The 18,483-nt window shown below is 52.6% G+C and overlaps 1 protein-coding gene across 30 annotated transcripts in view; it reads left to right on the plus strand.

Moving 5' to 3' along the window:
• The window catches only part of CACNA1C (calcium voltage-gated channel subunit alpha1 C), a 740,665-nt gene that overhangs the window by 485,094 nt on the left and 237,088 nt on the right, over positions 1 to 18,483 (plus strand). For all 30 annotated transcript variants that reach the window (XM_028829106.2, XM_028829113.2, XM_028829112.2 and 27 more), the window contains exons 4-5: positions 2,294 to 2,433; positions 13,597 to 13,736. In XM_028829106.2, coding sequence (XP_028684939.2) covers positions 2,294 to 2,433; positions 13,597 to 13,736 — 280 coding nt within the window. The remainder of the gene's footprint in view (positions 1 to 2,293; positions 2,434 to 13,596; positions 13,737 to 18,483) is intronic.

Raw genomic sequence — 18,483 nt, forward strand, 5'->3', positions numbered from 1 at the left:
CCTTCTTTCTCATCTCAGCTTCAACTTTCTGGGAATACGGAAAGCAGTGACCCTGTCATCTAGTGGCAGACATGAAAGCTCTGAACCATCATGGGTTGGGGATGAGGAGATGGGCTGAGTGGCTGTGTGACAGCTCCTCTATTCCTATTCCCACAGACATCCTCAGGTTCCCCTGTGCTGGGTTGTCTCATGTTTTCTCCTTCAACATGGCCCTGATGTACATTTTAACCCAACACCACCTGACTTGAAAAGATTGGAGCTTCCCACACACTGATTTGTTCCTGGGTCACAACCCCAAGGGAGCCGCCTCTCTAAATGCATTTTATGGCACAAAAATGGGCAGGAAGGGAAGGACGAATCTGCCTCTGAGATGTTGATTAAGTCTGACCCCCGCACTCTCTTCCCACTGCCTCTGCGTGATCTGGGCTTTCATCAGCATGTGAGCTGGTGTTTCTTCCAGGTACCTCAGAAACACCTGGAAATTGTCTACAGTGCACATTTCCAGGCTTCACAGCCAGGAGATCTGTTTCAGTAGATCTGGACAGGGCCCAGAATTCTACAGTTTTTAATTTGCATCCTCAAACTGCTTCACAGTGAAGCTGGCACTCCCTGCATGCCCAGGGGATTGTGATGGAGTGAATAGGAGCCCAGGTACTCGAAGGCTCCCTACAGAGCTTTCCATCCAGCTCCCGATGGCCCTGCCTTGGAGGACCCTGCCCAGCTGGCCAGGCAGGAGGAAGTGGGCCTTTGTGGGTAACACTCCTCCTTCAGAATGTGGGCGAGCCTGGAGCACCCCCTCACCACTGCTCCCACATGCATACACCAGAGCTCCCTCTGACTGGCAGAGGAGGGGAAAATGGGTCCAGGGGTTCTGAGCCCAGTGCCCACTTGGGGCTGCGGACAGGCCCGCCCCACTCTGGAGGGCCTGTGCCCAAATGCAATATGGATGGGTGTTTCATGGCTCCAGTGAAGGATGGCTGAGCTTCTGCAGAGGCAAGCAGTGGAGCATGAAGGCATCCAGGCAGCCTTTGCCTGGTGGGGGCCATTAAGGCTCTGCACTTGGGATGGGGGTGTGGGAGAAAGCAATTAGTGGTGAGGGAAGAGCATGAATCAGCACAGAGTCGGCTCGCTCTAATTGAGCCAACAAGTTTGTCCTGTTCGCTCTGGGCTCCCAGGGGTGGGAGCTGCATCCTTAAATGCAAAGCCCTTCTTCAAGGTGTCAGGGGAGGAAGAAGACTGTCTCCTACCCCTCAAGGGAAGAGAGGGGCTCCTTCCATTCTCCACCCCCACCCAGTGCCTGCCTCCATCCTCAAAACGCTGATTTTCTCTGCTGAAATGTTTGATGTCTTTGGACAGAAGGTTTTATTTTCTTAAGAAAGAGATTCCACATTTCTGGATCGGTGTACGTGAGCAGGTGGCCTCTGTCCGGGCTGCTCTTGTTTTTGTTTTTGTTTTTTTGAGACACAGTCTCACTCTGTCGCCCAGGCTGGAGTGCAGTGGCCAGATCTCAGTCACTGCAAGCTCCGCCTCCCGGGTTCACGCCATTCTCCTGCCTCAGCCTCCCGAGTAGCTGGGACCACAGGCGCCGCCACCTCGCCCGGCTAATTTTTTGTATTTTTTAGTAGAGACGGGGTTTCACTGTGTTAGCCAGGATGGTCTCGATCTCCTGACCTCGTGATCCGCCCGTCTCGGCCTCCCAGAGTGCTGGGATTACAGGCTTGAGCCACCGCGCCCGGCCCGGGCTGCTCTTAAGGGATCTTCACTGTCTCCATTTCTTTGTGGCTGCATTTTCGCTCCATCATTTGGAGGAACTCAGCTAGTACCCTCCCCAAGACCAAGTCTGCGGTCTTCAGGGCTTGTGCCTGCAGAATTGTAGCACGATTTTCCAGGAGCTCTGCTTTATCCCCTTCTCTTTTTGCCCTGACATTGTTTCCCTTTAGATGGAGACATTGTGACTTCTCTTCTGGGAGGGCACAATAAAATGTCAACTGATTAATTCAATAAAATGTTTCAAAAAATAGGAATTTTTTCCACTAGTCTAATATTTACGTTTTAATGGGGGAACTTTGACGAAAAAAAAAAAAAAAAAAGAAAATCCCGTAATCCCCAGTAGCTTGGTGCTGTCATGGTAGGAGCTGTGGAGTTGCTAATTTGGCCTGACTGTCCCCACTTGGTCCCACTACAGTGGGGGCAGCATTGTCTTCCATCTACTTGTGAGATCTGCTGGTTCCAAACTTTCCAGATCCCCAAACTAATGACTTATCTTTCTCTCTTTTCTATTTTTGTTTCCTAGGAACGAGTGGAATATCTCTTTCTCATAATTTTTACGGTGGAAGCATTTTTAAAAGTCATCGCCTATGGACTCCTCTTTCACCCCAATGCCTACCTCCGCAACGGCTGGAATCTGCTCGATTTTATCATTGTGGTCGTGGGGTAAGTATCACTGCCTGTCTCTTTCCCTTTCTCTTACCAGTGTTGCGGGACTTTTCCTTAGGTTAGCTGGAGACAGGGTCCTTGTCATACGGCCACAAAAATTTAGGCTCGCAGATGATTTAGCGAGTGAGAAAAATGAGATTTATTTTGCTAAAGGAACAGAAAGGGAAAGACAGACTCAGCAAAGTGAGAGTGTGCGCTTCCTGCCCATGGGCTTCCTGCCTCATAGGCTGAATCCGAGGTTTTACCCAGGAAAAGGAGGGGTCAGGTCTCCTTGCTGCAAACGGTGGCGTGAACGTCTGTGGTTCCACCCCAGTGTGCACTCCTCCCAGTGTGCAGGCTGGCTGGAGTTTCTCTGGGGACCGCTTGCCATTTGGCTGTCTCACCAGTACATCCCTCTTCTTCCTTCTGTAGAATCTCTTTTCAATTTGGTCCTAACTGTGCTGGCCTTCAGGCAAAAGAAAGGATCCATGAAAATCACTTTGAATTCAGACTTCCCCAGAGGGACAGGATGTTCCCAAGAACACCCCTCTCTACCACTCCCACGCAGGTGCATGCACACACACACCCCTCTCTACCACTCCCACGCCCCTCTACCACTCCCACACCCCTCTACCACTCCCACACCCCTCTACCACTCCCACACCCCTACCATTCCCACACCCCTCTACCACTCCCACACCCCTCTACCACTCCCACACCCCTCTACCACTCCCACACCCCTCTACCACTCCCACACCCCTCTATCACTCCCACACCCCTCTCTACCACTCCCACACCCCTCTCTACCACTCCCACACCCCTCTACCACTCCCACACCCCTCTACCACTCCCACACCCCTCTCTACCACTCCCACACCCCTCTCTACCACTCCCACACCCCTCTACCACTCCCACACCCCTCTACCACTCCCACACCCCTCTCTACCACTCCCACACCCCTCTCTACCACTCCCACACCCCTCTACCACTCCCACACCCCTCTCTACCACTCCCACACCCCTCTCTACCACTCCCACACCCCTCTCTACCACTCCCACACCCCTCTACCACTCCCACACCCCTCTACCACTCCCACACCCCTCTACCACTCCCACACCCCTCTCTACCACTCCCACACCCCTCTCTACCACTCCCACACCCCTCTCTACCATTCCCACACCCCTCTCTACCACTCCCACACCCCTCTACCACTCCCACACCCCTCTCTACCACTCCCACACCCCTCTCTACCACTCCCACACCCCTCTCTACCACTCCCACACCCCTCTCTACCACTCCCACACCCCTCTCTACCACTCCCACACCCCTCTCTACCACTCCCACACCCCTCTCTACCACTCCCACACCCCTCTACCACTCCCCTCTACCACTCCCACACCCCTCTACCACTCCCACACCCCTCTACCACTCCCACACCCCTCTCTACCACTCCCACACCCCTCTCTACCACTCCCACACCCCTCTCTACCACTCCCACACCCCTCTACCACTCCCACACCCCTCTCTACCACTCCCACACCCCTCTACCACTCCCACACCCCTCTACCACTCCCACACCCCTCTCTACCACTCCCACACCCCTCTACCACTCCCACACCCCTCTCTACCACTCCCACACCCCTCTCTACCACTCCCACACCCCTCTCTACCACTCCCACACCCCTCTCTACCACTCCCACACCCCTCTACCGCTCCCACACCCCTCTCTACCACTCCCACACCCCTCTACCACTCCCACACCCCTCTCTACCACTCCCACACCCCTCTACCACTCCCCACACCCCTCTCTACCACTCCCCTCTACCACTCCCACACCCCTCTACCACTCCCACACCCTTCTACCACTCCCACACCCCTCTCTACCACTCCCACACCCCTCTCTACCACTCCCCTCTACCACTCCCACACCCCTCTACCACTCCCACACCCCTCTACCACTCCCACACCCCTCTCTACCACTCCCACACCCCTCTCTACCACTCCCACACCCCTCTACCGCTCCCACACCCCTCTCTACCACTCCCACACCCCTCTCTACCACTCCCACACCCCTCTACCGCTCCCACACCCCTCTACCGCTCCCACACCCCTCTACCGCTCCCACACCCCTCTACCGCTCCCACACCCCTCTCTACCACTCCCACACCCCTCTCTACCACTCCCACACCCCTCTCTACCGCTCCCACACCCCTCTACCACTCCCACACCCCTCTACCACTCCCACAACCCTCTACCACTCCCACACCCCTCTACCACTCCCACACCCCTCTACCACTCCCACACCCCTCTACCGCTCCCACACCCCTCTACCGCTCCCACACCCCTCTACCGCTCCCACACCCCTCTACCGCTCCCACACCCCTCTCTACCGCTCCCACACCCCTCTCTACCGCTCCCACACCCCTCTCTACCGCTCCCACACCCCTCTACCACTCCCACACCCCTCTCTACCACTCCCACACCCCTCTACCACTCCCACACCCCTCTCTACCACTCCCACACCCCTCTACCACTCCCACACCCCTCTCTACCGCTCCCACACCCCTCTCTACCGCTCCCACACCCCTCTACCGCTCCCACACCCCTCTCTACCGCTCCCACACCCCTCTCTACCGCTCCCACACCCCTCTACCACTCCCACACCCCTCTCTACCGCTCCCACACCCCTCTACCACTCCCACACCCCTCTCTACCGCTCCCACACCCCTCTACCACTCCCACACCCCTCTACCACTCCCACACCCCTCTACCACTCCCACACCCCTCTACCACTCCCACACCCCTCTACCACTCCCACACCCCTCTCTACCGCTCCCACACCCCTCTCTACCGCTCCCACACCCCTCTACCACTCCCACACCCCTCTCTACCGCTCCCACACCCCTCTCTACCGCTCCCACACCCCTCTCTACCACTCCCACACCCCTCTCTACCGCTCCCACACCCCTCTCTACCGCTCCCACACCCCTCTCTACCGCTCCCACACCCCTCTCTACCGCTCCCACACCCCTCTACCGCTCCCACACCCCTCTCTACCACTCCCACACCCCTCTCTACCGCTCCCACACCCCTCTACCACTCCCACACCCCTCTCTACCGCTCCCACACCCCTCTCTACCGCTCCCACACCCCTCTCTACCACTCCCACACCCCTCTCTACCACTCCCACACCCCTCTCTACCACACCCACACCCCTCTCTACCACACCCACACAGGCACGCACACACACACCCCTCTCTACCACACCCACACACACCCCTCTCTACCACACCCACACAGGCACGCACACACACACCCCTCTCTACCACTCCCACATAGGCGCGCGCACACACACACCCCTCTCTGCCACTCCCACACAGGCATGCACACACACACCCTGCCACTCCCACTCAGGCATGCACACACATGCAGTTAGACCTGAGTGCTCCTAATGGAACCCATGCTGCTCGGTGCCACTAAGGATATCCTCTTGCTTAAGTACTTCGTGTCATCTCAGACCACATCTGGTCCCGCAGTGCCTCTGCCAGTTTCCCTGCTGTATCGCTGAGCACATTTGGGACAGCTCGTCCGTGAGCATGCAGTCTGCAGGTGTGGGGTGAGGGTGGGGCGCACATGGGCTGTGCCTGTGCTCTGGACTCGTACAGAGGCCGCATCCCCATTCTCACTCTGCAGGGGGCCTGGTTCTGTGGCCCCAGGGAACCAGACTGCTCAAGACAGGTGGATGAGAAGGAAACAGGGAACTATGAAAGGCAAAGATGACAAGTAACCAAACCCCAATCAAATGCGGCTTCCCCCCAGACACCCTGCTCCACGGTAGCATAAGAGTCCATCTAGGCTTTCAAAACAGCAATGCAAAGAATCTGAAATAAAATGTGGAAGTGACCTCCTTATAAATAAGTTGACAACCCCACAAAAAGATTCTCCATAAACAATTTGTACCTAACAGGCCTACATACACTGGTGAAGTGTAGGTTATTAAAACACAGGTGATGAAGTTCCATCAACACATCCGTCTTGTAATAGGAGGAGCCCATTGCAGCAGATTTTACCTTGAGAAGAAGCCGGCTCCTTTGGGCTAGTCCCTTGTTACTCTGAGCCCAGTGAGTGCTCAAGTGGCCGTCACCTTGGACTCTCCCTCCCTTGAAGTCCTGGCAGTCTGCAGAGTCAAGGCCAGAATGTCAGGAGCTCTTTGTCCCAGAGGCCTGTTTTTGGAGGATCCTTTTGTGCCATCCCGGAGGAGACACAGCCATTGTGGATGTCTCCAGAGCACCCACCGTTCACCATCTTGTGAGAGTGCCGGGTCTTTACTGCAGGAAATAACGCAGGAGGACGTCGAGATCATTTGCGAGTTAGTTCCTCGTCTCTGGCCATCTGGATGGCTCACGAGGTTGCTTGGAACCACGTTAGGGTTTTTTTGTTGTTGTTGTTGCGTTATTTTGCCTGGCCAATGAATGATGCACTTTGGCCATATGAACCTCACAAATATTTGGGTGATACAAGGGGCACTAAGGTTATTAGTGTCATTAGCCAGGTCTAGCTCTGGCTCACAGCACTCGGGGTGTGCATGCAGCTATAGGAGAGATTTTGTGACTTCTACTCATGCCAGAATAAACAAAGAGCAGCTAAACGCATGCCTTGAATAACTCAGTAAACCATAGCGAAAGTCCTTAAGGTGGGTTGTTCCAAATGCCCCTAAATCCTTTTCAGAATTCGGCATCTTTCTCAAGGCCTCAGTCTCCTGGGAGCCTTTTGCATATGCATAGAAAAGAGCCTTGGGAATGAGAGCAGCTGCTTCTGGGACCAGTGGAGGGATGAGGGTGACTTGCAGGGACGAGTTTTGTTTAGGCAAAATTTTGGAATTTTGGAGTGAGTTGGAGTTGATTATATGTGCTTTGCCCCATATGTGGTCTTAATTAAATCATGAGTCGGGGAAGCAGAGACAAGAAATGCAGGGTGAGTAGGCACCAAACAGGAGCCCTGGGAGGGAGGGGCCCTGCCTGGGTTGACAGGGAGGCAGTACAGTGATGCATCTCTGGCCCGTGCTTCATGCCTCACCTGCAGCCTGTCTGGACCCGGCTTCATCCCTTCGACTCCTCCCCACAACCACAGGGGGCCAGGCTTTTCTGTGGGGTCAGCCCAGATTCCAGTCACATCTCCCTGGGGTCTAGGCCATGAGGCTGATGAAGAGAGGGAGGCATCCAATTGTGTGCTCCTGTTTCTTTTTTTTTTTTTCTTTTTGAGACAGAGTCTTGCTCTGTCGCCCAGGCTGGAGTACAGTGGCGGGATCTCAGCTCACTGCAAGCTCCGCCTCCCGGGTTCATGCCATTCTCCTGCCTCAGCCTCCCGAGTAGCTGGGACTACAGGCGCCCGCCACCTCGCCCGGCTAGTTTTTTGTATTTTTTAGTAGAGATGGGGTTTCACCGTGTTAGCCAGGATGGTCTCCATCTCCTGACCTCGTGATCCGCCCGCCTCAGCCTCCTAAAGTGCTGGGATTACAGGCTTGAGCCACCGCGCCCGGCCATGTGCTCCTGTTTCTAAGCCACAGAGGTTATGACACCAGCAGTGGCCCAGCTTGTGGTTGCACTTGCACTGGGACGTATTTGGAACCTAGTCTCTCTTCTCCTAAGGACTCTTCGTCCTGTCTAACTCAGCCCATCCTTGTAACGATCCCCCATCGCTGGAGGGTGCAGCTTACCACCTCTCTTCAGCTCGCCTCCTTTTTCTGCTTCCTTTGCAATGTTAAGTAGTGATATTGGGTAGCCCTTTGCTTCCCTGGGTGTCTTGGAAAATATCTGCTCTCCTTGGCCCCTGCTCTGTAGCTGTAGGGAAAGGTTTCTCCTGGCCTCCCACACAGCTGGGGGAGCCTGACTTGCCCTGGAGAAAGGTGGGCCTGCCTGCCTACTGCCTGAGTGCCAGGCTGAGAGCCTCGTCTCTGCATTGCTCTTCTGGTGGCACGTGACACAGGGCATTTCTTTCCTTCCTAAAGCAGAGGCCTCTTGGTGGTGGGACTGCTGAATAAACATGGAGGGACTGTGGTGGCCTCAGATTCACCTCCCCCTACGCAGGGACCGTGGAGTCCTCCGTGGATCTCCTGCTCAGGAGGTTCCGTGCCAGCCAGTGAGGCTTTGTTGCCTCCCTAGCAGGGTGGTGGCCCTGCCTTTCCCATTATCTGGGCCTCACGATCATTCTACAGCCTCACGATCCTTTTCTTCTAACAGCCCCACTGCCTGGCTACAGATTTGCCAAACACACCTCCCAGAGCGATCCTTCAGCCAGGCGTCCACGTCAGAGCCCAACCCTTAGGGACCAGTGGGCACCAAGCCGTGGTTTCGCCTTCGGAACGTCTCATTGAGAAGAAATACACCAGCCACTCCTCCATCTATGTTTGAGTTTTCTACCCTTTCACAATTAAAAGCGGATATGTAATAAAGAGTCTCAACTTGAGGCAGGAGTTAAGGGCAAGTTGTCTAATCTCCACTCCCTTCGCTGAATCCTATTTTGTGAACATCTTTCACTCGGATAAGCATATTGCTTTCTTGCAGGAAATACTGGGAACAAAATCGGGTTTGCATTTGGGATGTTGTTTGACAAATTTGCAGACGGGTCTTCGTCTCCTCCGGTCTCAGTGATCTGGGCTTCAGTGGAAAGAACATCTCCCTTGTAGAGAAAGAAGCCCACTGCCCCATCCTGGCAACTTCTGCCTGGGATTCAAGGCCTCACCAGCTAACATAGGAAGCTGTCAAATCGCCAGGCTGAGAGACACTGCAGATACGGCCTGGACAGGGTTCTCAAACTTCATTCGGCTGCAGAGCCCGCTGTTGAGAGTCTCGTTCAGAGGTCCAATACACAGACCAGATAGAGGGACATCCTCTGGACCGGAGGAGCCAATACCCCAGTCACTCAGCCAGTCAGTGCCTGGAGGCCTCCATGGAGCGTTTCTAGGCCGATCCCCTCATGGCTCAGCCCTGCCTGGCCCTGAACTTCTGCTAATGCATCTGGCTAATCCCCCAGCTGCAGTTTCCCATTTCTAGATCCAGTTACCTGGGGCATAAGTCACTTAAGAGCTCAAGCCTGTTGCTCCTGAGTGAAAGTTGCCCTGGCTCATAGTTCAGACCCAATATGGAGACCCACTCCTAATACCTGGGTGCCCTCCTTGATCCCAGGCCCCACTACTGAAGAAACACAACCCAGCGTGTAGTGCACTCTGCTGCCAATGAATCCATTGCATCCTCTCTGGGTATAAAGGACAGAAATCGCCCTGCACGCCCTTTCCCCTATTTTTCTCGGTTGCCATGAAAAGCCCAAAATTCTTGAGTCGTCCCTCATCACCCGGACTCCTGTTCCCATGTGGCTCTGTGCATCCTCTGATCTAACCCCTCCTTTCCCACTACCCCACGGAGGAAACCTTCCCACTGTGCCCTCCCATCCCCATAGTCTCTCACCTGTTCGGGGTCAGTCAACTTTTCTGTAAGAGCCAGATGCTGGTTTTCATCTTTGCAAGCCGAGTCTCTGTTCCAGCTACTCCACCCTGCCCAGCAGCAGGACAAGAGCGGTATCTCCGTGAGTGGGTGTAACTGAATTCCAACAAAACTTTGCAAAACAGGTGGCCCAGTTCTCAGTTTCCTTTCTGGTCACTTCCAGATTCTCCCATGAGGGTACAGCTTTCTCTGCTGTCTCTCAGCAGGTGGCCACTTCCTGTCCCGGAAGCCTCCTTCCACTGCACCAGGTTGCCAGGTCTAAGGGGGCCCTTCCAGCTCCTGATTTCTGCTCCACTGCACCCCCCGTCCCTTTTGACATTTGTGTCATCAGATCCTCTATGCCTTACTTCTCTTTACTGCAACCTTCTGCAGACCTTTGAGTCACCCCTCCTTGTGCCTTTAGGACATGGGCTCTTGGCTCACTCTACTTCACTCCAACACTCACTTCTTCTCTACCTTCCCTGCAGTAGCTTCTTAGTTCCTGGATATCTGCCTTCTGGGGAGCCTGTCTCAGTAGGCTCACTCCCCTGGTTATAGCCAATATCCCTGTCACCACTGATAACGCCTCCCCCATAATCCCAAATCTAACATCCTACTGTCTAACCAGCACCACCGTCTTTCCCGTCCCCTCCCTCTCTCACCCTGACTCCCACCATCCCTTCGTCCCACTGCACTCTTCATCCCTGCCACCATGTCCACCCTCCTTCCAGCCATCTCAGATGCCATGTGCCACTGCTGCACTCACTCAAGGCTTGCATTTATGCTCAACATTCTTAGTCTTCTGTCTGTTTATCTTCCACACCTGGAAAAATACCAACCCTAATCAAGTCCGACCAGAGATCTGCTTGGTACCTGGAAAGGGTCAAGAAATCTGCAAAGTTGAGCAGAGTCTCACTTTACACTCATGACCTCCAACCTCGAGGAGGCCCTTGGTGACACCTGAGGGCCCTCCTTCTTTGTCCGCACTCCATTCACCCTTCTGCTTTGTGAGAGAATTCTTTCAGCACCCTTGCCTCTCTCTTCACACTTCCCATCTCCTTCCCCTTTCACATTTTCGGCTGATGGCCTCATTCCCCAGTTCCCTGAGAAAGATGCAGTCAGAAGGGGACTTTCATATATTCCCACAACCACGCGTCTGTGCTGACAATGTGTCTTCTTACTGGATCATGGCACACAGCCCTGCCCCTGCACAGGTGGGCACCCTTCGTGTGCACCCATCCCCTTCTTGCCAATGAAGGAGCTCTGTCCTACCAGCAGCGGTTCTCTCTCACTTCTATCTCATCACATTTTCTGCCTCTGTTAGATGATTCCCATCACATAGAAAAATGCTGTCATATCTCCCATTCAGAAACAAAACCCTCTTGACTCCACTCCCACTTCTATAACCCCCTTTTTTTCTCTGCTCATTTAGAGCAAAATTTCTCGAAAGACTTATCTCTACGGTAGCCACATGTGGCCATTCAGCACTTGAAATGTGGCTAATCTGAATTGCGATAATAATAATCATAAGGATAAAATAGCATATTTCAAAGACTTAGTTACAAAACAAGGAATGACAAATGTCTTCTGAATAATTTTTTATATTTATTACATGTTGAGATGATAATATTTTGGCTATGTTGGGTGAAATAAAATCTATGAACACTTAATTTCACCTGTTTTTACTTTTTTAATGTGGCTCCTAGCAAAGGTAAATTACACATGCAGTTCACACCTGTGGCTTGCCTCATATTTCTGTTGGCTAGGGCTGTCTATCCTCACGGTGTCCCACTCCCCCCATGCTCTCTTGAACCTATGTCTGCTAGGTGTTTGTCCACGTCGCTCCACCAACACAGATGCCTTCAAGGTCTGGATGGTCTTGATGTTGGTAAACCCGGTGGTCGGTGTCCAGCCGTGTCTCTGCAGCGTGTGACAGCACTGCCTGTTCACTGACCACTCGCTTCGTGGGGCGCTGTTCTTTCCATGTCCCTGCTCTGCAGTCAGTCTCTCTTGTTGCTTTCTCCTCTCTTGACCCCCCAGTGTGGGAGCACTGCAGGGTTGGGTCCTTTCACATCCTCACCTTCTGCGCTGGCCTCCTAGGTAGTCACATATGATTTGACTTTAAATATGAACTATGCAACTACTGCGCTTTTGTCTCCAGCTTGCACCTCCCCACTGACCTCCAGACACAGTAGAACCAACTCAAGACATGCATTCGATGTCCAAGCAACAACTCAAACTTCAAGTTCTCGGCAGAACCCTTGATGTCCATTCAACCATATCTCATCATTCCTGTTGCTCACGCCCAAACTGTTGGAATCTTCTCTGATTCCCCTCTCTTTCTCACACCTCACATCCAGTCCATCAGCCAGTCCCACCAGCTTTATCTTAAGGTAAATCTGGTATCCAACTTTTTCTCACTACCTCCAACACCACCACTCATTCTGAGCCACCAGCGTCTCGCACCTGAGTGACTGCAGCAGCTGGTCTCTGGCCTCGCCCCCGACAGGAGAGTCTCCCACAACAGCAGAATGATTCTTTTAGACCTGTAGTTAGGTCATGTCACTCTCCTGCTCAAAGTCCCCCAGTGGCTTCTGTCTCAGAGAGGATACCAGCACCTGGTGGGGTTCCCTATTTCCTCTCTGACTTCCTCTCCCACAGTTCTCTGCTTTCCCTGCCCTGCTCCAGCCACACTGGTCACTGCTGTTCTTCTAAAACACTCTGCTCCTCCCTTGGGCCCCTGGCTCACCTGCTTCCTCTGCTGGAACAGTCTCTAGATAACAAAGTGTGTCCTACCCTCACTTCCCATAGGCCTCTGCTCAAGTGTCACCTGCAGGGAGTTCTTTGTGCAGACCTCTCAGGTGGGAAGGGAGGCGGCCCTCACCCTCTCTCTGCAGAGTCCCTCGCTGCCCCTCCTGCTCAGCATTCAGCACTCTAAGCTGCAGTGTCTGTTTACTGATTGCGCAGTTTATTGTCTGTCTCCCTGCTAGAATGTAAGTTCGTGAAGGGAAGGGCTTTGTCCGTTTTGCTGTAGCCCCAGTGTCTAGAACAGTGCCCGACACGTCGCAGGTGTTCTTGTTTGTTGGAGGAGTGAATATGCCAGCTCAGACCTACAGTGGCAGGGCCGAAAGCCCTGCATCTCAGTTACATGCACGTGTGGTTTTGCCCCACTTGAGACCTTCTTGTTTAACCACTGAACTGTTCATTCATTTGTGCAGTGCCCGCCTCCTGAGCAGCCACCGAGGCCAGCACAAAGCAGATTTCCATGGGCCAGGAACAAGTCAAAGAGAGGGGGTCTCTAGAAGGAAGGAGGTGGGGAAATAGAGCACGTGGTTGCTGGCACTCCTGGGAGGGGTGCTGGGATACCATGGAGAGGGCGGAGGGCTCCTCAAGGAGATGAGGACTGACGACAGACATCACCTGCTTCCCACTTTTGCCCAGCGCCTGTCCAGCTCATGCCTTTATGATGGCAGAGGGCCTGCCCCTCGGCTCGCTCAGACCTCCCTGGGCCATGGTGGCACCCTGGGCATGGCCACCACCCACACTGAGGCCACCACCCACACTGATGTCAGCTTACAACCACCCACAGACTCCACGCACGCCCACAGCGCCCACTCCTGGGCTGGAGACCCGTGCGCAATTTTGCCCAGCTGAGCAAAAAAAACCCAGTCCTGACAATCCTTCTCTCTTTCCTCTCTTCTAGGCTTTTTAGCGCAATTTTAGAACAAGCAACCAAAGCAGACGGGGCGAACGCTCTCGGAGGGAAAGGGGCCGGATTTGATGTGAAAGCGCTGAGGGCCTTCCGCGTGCTGCGCCCCCTGCGGCTGGTGTCTGGAGTCCCAAGTAAGTGAAGCCTGTTCTTGTGTACAGTGTTATCTCCTCAGCACCTTCTGCTGTCCTTTGCTGAATTGCCAAGAACACTCTGCAAAAGGACCTGATTTCATATAAAGGGAGGGGTTTTTGTTTTTGTTTTAAAATGAGTTCCTTTGAGCTGAAGAACCCTACTCTGATGTAAGTACCTTAAAACACACTGTGGTCCCAGCTCCTGGAAACTCCTGAAGACGGTTCACAGCAGTCACTCAGCCACATGAATACTACACGAAGGAAGTAATCCCATGACCATCTGAGCCACCCCGGAGGCCCTGGGATGGGGATTTAAATACATTTTGCAGCAGAAGAGCCAGGTGGCTAATCCCCGAGGCTCCAGAGCACTTTAGCCAATGAGATTATCTCTACTTTCTGTATTTTTCCAAAGAACAATCAGGAAAGCATCAGTGGATGTTCTAAAAGTTCTGTTTTGACCTTTCTCCCAGCCCTCTCCTCCCGTCCTGTCAAATAGGGCAGTCCAGGCCTCAGGAGCCCCACTGGGGACACCACACCTGTCATTGTGAGAAGTGATTTTACCCAAAGAGAGGAGGGTATTCAGCTCTCTGAATCAGGGGAAGGGTTTGGAGAGGTATTGTATATCCGGATGTCAGTCACATGGACAACACCTCTTTTGCCACTCCTGCAGAAGCCTGGCCCATTATGGATGCACCCCAGGTACTAAACACAGTGGCTTCAGGCGCCCTGGGGAGGTGCCAGCAAGCCCCAGCCCAAGGTGCTCCTGGGGGCTCAATCCACTTTAGGAGAACTCCTACTCTTTCCTCTTCAGTTTGTGGTGTCTGAGAACAATTCTGGACTCATTTGTTTAAATTTTACTTTCAGTTCAGTTCCAGTAGATTCGGTCCATAACTCAAGACATAGGAGACCTCTCAGACTAGGCTAGGACCAGATGAGCTTGGAGATGGGGTGAGGGACAGAAAGACAGATAACCTCCAGATGCACAGCCTCTCCTACCCATGCCATGCACTGAGCACTTGGTTCCCAGTGTGCTGCTGGTTGGTATCTCATGGAGTCATGAAACTGTGGAAATGTGAGGGGCTTTATATTAACCAGTTATTCATGCATGGAACAGTGAAAAGATCTTCCTGTGACTAATTAACTAGCAGTAGAGCCAAAACTAGAATCAGGTCTCCTGATTTCTAGACCAGCTCTTTTTCCTACCACACTGCACTGCCTCTTTTAAAGAATTAAGTGGTATATATCTCTTGATTGTCTTGGATTTTTTTTTTTTTTTTGGAGACGGAGTCACGTTCTGTCACCCAGGCTGGAGTGCAGTGGCATGATCTCGGCTCACTGTAACCTCCACCTCCCAGGTTCAAGCGATTCTCCTGCCTCAGCCTCCCGAGTACCTGGTACTACAGGTGCTTGCCACCATGCTCAGCTAATTTTTTTTTTTTTTTTTTTGTAGTTTTAGTAGAGACGGGATTTCACCATGTTAGCTAGGATGGTTTCGATCTCCTGACCTCATGATCTGCCTGCCTCAGCCTCCCAAAGTGCTGGAATTACAGGCGTGAGCCACTGTGCCCGGCCGATTGTGTTGGAGTTTTACACATATATCCTGTCTCTTAAACTACACCATAAGCCCCTTGAAACCAAGAACTGTGCCTTCTATTGCCTCTGATTCCCACACAATACCTAGTTCAGTCTCTAAATAAGCAAAGGGAACCTACTGAATAAGCAAAAGCAAGGGTTTGTTTTCTTTGCAGTGGGACTCCCTGGGCAAAGCTTGTGGCCTGTCTTAAGCTCAAAAGGCACACAGAGCTGAGCACACAAGCACAATTAAAGCCAACTTTCTCTACTCAGCCTTGACTGTTTGGGAGTACTTAGGAATAGAAACTGCATATATCATGGCCAGGACTCACTTCTTTTTGAAGCCTAAATTATTTGGGTTTTCCTTGTCAATCAGCCATAACTCAATAGCCCAAATCAGGAAGTAGGAAGGGAAGATGACAGTGACTTTGAACATGACTTTAAGGAGCTGGTAATGGTACTGCCAGTGTGTCAGTGATAGGAACTAGGAGTTAATTCCAAATGCCAGCCAACCAAGCAAAATGGACACAGTGACCCTTGGCCTGTTATCTACGTACTTATTAGGGGCCTACAATTCTTATTAGGGGTATTAGGGCATATCATAAAGAACAAGCATGGTTCCTTCACTAGATAAATTTGACAGTCTAATAAAAGAGTATATCAGTCAACTTTTGCTGTAGGAATAAACAGTCCCAAACTCTCCATGGCTTACAACCAGCAACTTTTACACCTGGCTCCTGGCACCTGAGGATGGTGGTCAGCTGCAGCTCTACTGCCCGCAGCTGGACTCTGGGCTTGACCTCATTCTGCGTGCCCTTCAATTCCAGAGCCCAGGTCAAAGGAGCCCTCACCTTCAGTGGTAAGCCTTGTAGTTGTCATGGCTGAGGGCAGATGCTCACAAAATGGGGCCTAGAGCCAACCGCACCAGCAACTTAAGGCTTATGCTTAAATGTGGTTTCTGTCTTAGCTGTTCACATTCCACTGGCCAAAGCAAGTCCCATGGCCACCCTCAGAGATAACGGGGCCAAGAAGTTTGCTGAACCTTCAGAGAAGCATGGGTGAACGATTGAGAACACATAGCAGCCTACCACAAAGAGACTGAGGAGATGATTGTTATCAACAGCAGTGGCTACAATAATTGCTCTAGTCCAGAGATGCTTAATTAGAGATGAATATGGTTGAGAGCCTCTCATGCTACAGTGCATTAAAAGGAAGAATTAGATTAGATTGGGTCACTTGGGTTCCACTACAGAGGAAACTTCCCGAGGACGGAGCCCTGTCTCCATCTGTACTTAAGCAAGGTAGATGTGTCTTGCAGTGGTCAGGAAGCAGTAACACTCCTAGGAATTCTCTCAAGAGGATGAAGGCCTCAAATGCAAAGCCCTCATGTTACCTGCCGTGCAGTCCAGGAAAATATTTTCGCCATTAGAGATGATGACACTGAGATGGTTTTGCTGTTGTGGGTGCCCTGCAGGTAGCTCCATGCTTATGCATAGGAGCAACAACTGTGTCTGGTTTCCTGTGGGTCACCAGTAAAATGGTGACTTCCTCAGCTCATGCAGCCTTCTGCCCTTTCTTGCTGGAATAGTGTCTGTGCAGCTTTTGAAACAGGGAACCATGCAGACCATGGTGGATCCGTGCATTGTACCAGTGTGGTTGGTGTCATCTACAAAGATGTCAGCAGTATCTCCCCCGACTACAAACCTAGACAAATGCCTCCTTCTTTTTTTTTTTTTTTTTTTCGAGACAGAGTCTCGCTCTGTCGCCCAGGCTGGAGTGCAGTGGCGCAATCTCGGCTCACTGCAAGCTCCGTCTCCCAGGTTCATGCCATTCTCCTGCCTCAGCCTCCCGAGTAGCTGGGACTACAGGCGCCCGCCCCTGCGCCCGGCTAATTTTTTCTATTTTTAGTAGAGACGGGGTTTCACCATGGTCTCGATCTCCTGACCTTGTGATCCGCCCGCCTCGGCCTCCCAAAGTGCTGGGATTACAGGCGTGAGCCACCGCGCCCGGCCGACAAATGCCTCCTTCTTCTACTTCTCATAACCATAGGTTATCTCCTTCTGTATTTCAACAAAACTCCTCAAGAGTTGCCTCTACCTGTTGTCTGTGATTCTTGTCCTCCCATTCTCTCTTGAATCCACCCTGATGGGGCTTTCTTTCCCACTGCTGCACCAAAACATCTCCTGTCCAGACCATCAGTGATCACCGTTACTGCACCCAGTGCTCTGTGCTCCAGGACCATGTTACATGATCTGTTGACAGCTTTGGATACAGCTGATCACTCCTTGTCTTTGAGCCACTATTGCCCTTGGCCCTTGGGACACTGTTCTTTTTTTTTTTTTTTTTTTTTTTTTTGAGAGGGAGTCTCGCTCTGTTGCCCAGGTTGGAGTGCAGTGGCGCCATCTCGGCTCACTGCAAGCTCCTCCTCCTAGGTTCACGCCATTCTCCTGCCTCAACCTCCCTAGTAGCTGGGACTACAGGCACCCGCCACCACGCCCGGCAATTTTTTTTTTTTGTATTTTTAGTAGAGACGGGGTTTCAACATGTTAGCCAGGATGGTCTCGATCTCCTGACCTCGTGATCCGCCCGCCTCGGCCTCCCAAAGTGCTGGGATTACAGGGCGCCCTGCCCCGGAACACTGTTCTTTCTTAGCTCTACCCTTCACGTGCTTGTTTCTTCTTCTTGTAATCCTTTGTTGATCTCTGTCTCATCTTCTCGCCCTCTTCACGTTGGGACGCTCCAGGGGTAGATCCTGAGACCTCTCCTGTGTCCACACTCACTCCCTAGTTATCACGTCCGGCCTCCTGGTGTTAAATATAATCTATGAGGCCGGGCGCGGTGGCTCAAGCCTGTAATCCCAGCACTTTGGGAGGCCGAGACGGGCGGATCACGAGGTCAGGAGATCGAGACCATCCTGGCTAACACCGTGAAACCCCGTCTCTACTAAAAATACAAAAAACTAGCCGGGCGAGGTGGCGGGCGCCTGTAGTCCCAGCTACTCCGGAGGCTGAGGCAGGAGAATGGCCTAAACCCGGGAGGCGGAGCTTGCAGTGAGCTGAGATCCGGCCACTGCACTCCAGCCCGGGCTACAGAGCGAGACTCCGTCTCAAAAAAATAAATAAATAAATAAATAAATAAATAAATAAATAAATATAATCTATGTATCTTCCAATAA

Source organism: Macaca mulatta, chromosome 11, assembly GCF_049350105.2.
Source record: "Macaca mulatta isolate MMU2019108-1 chromosome 11, T2T-MMU8v2.0, whole genome shotgun sequence".
NCBI lineage: Eukaryota > Metazoa > Chordata > Mammalia > Primates > Cercopithecidae > Macaca > Macaca mulatta.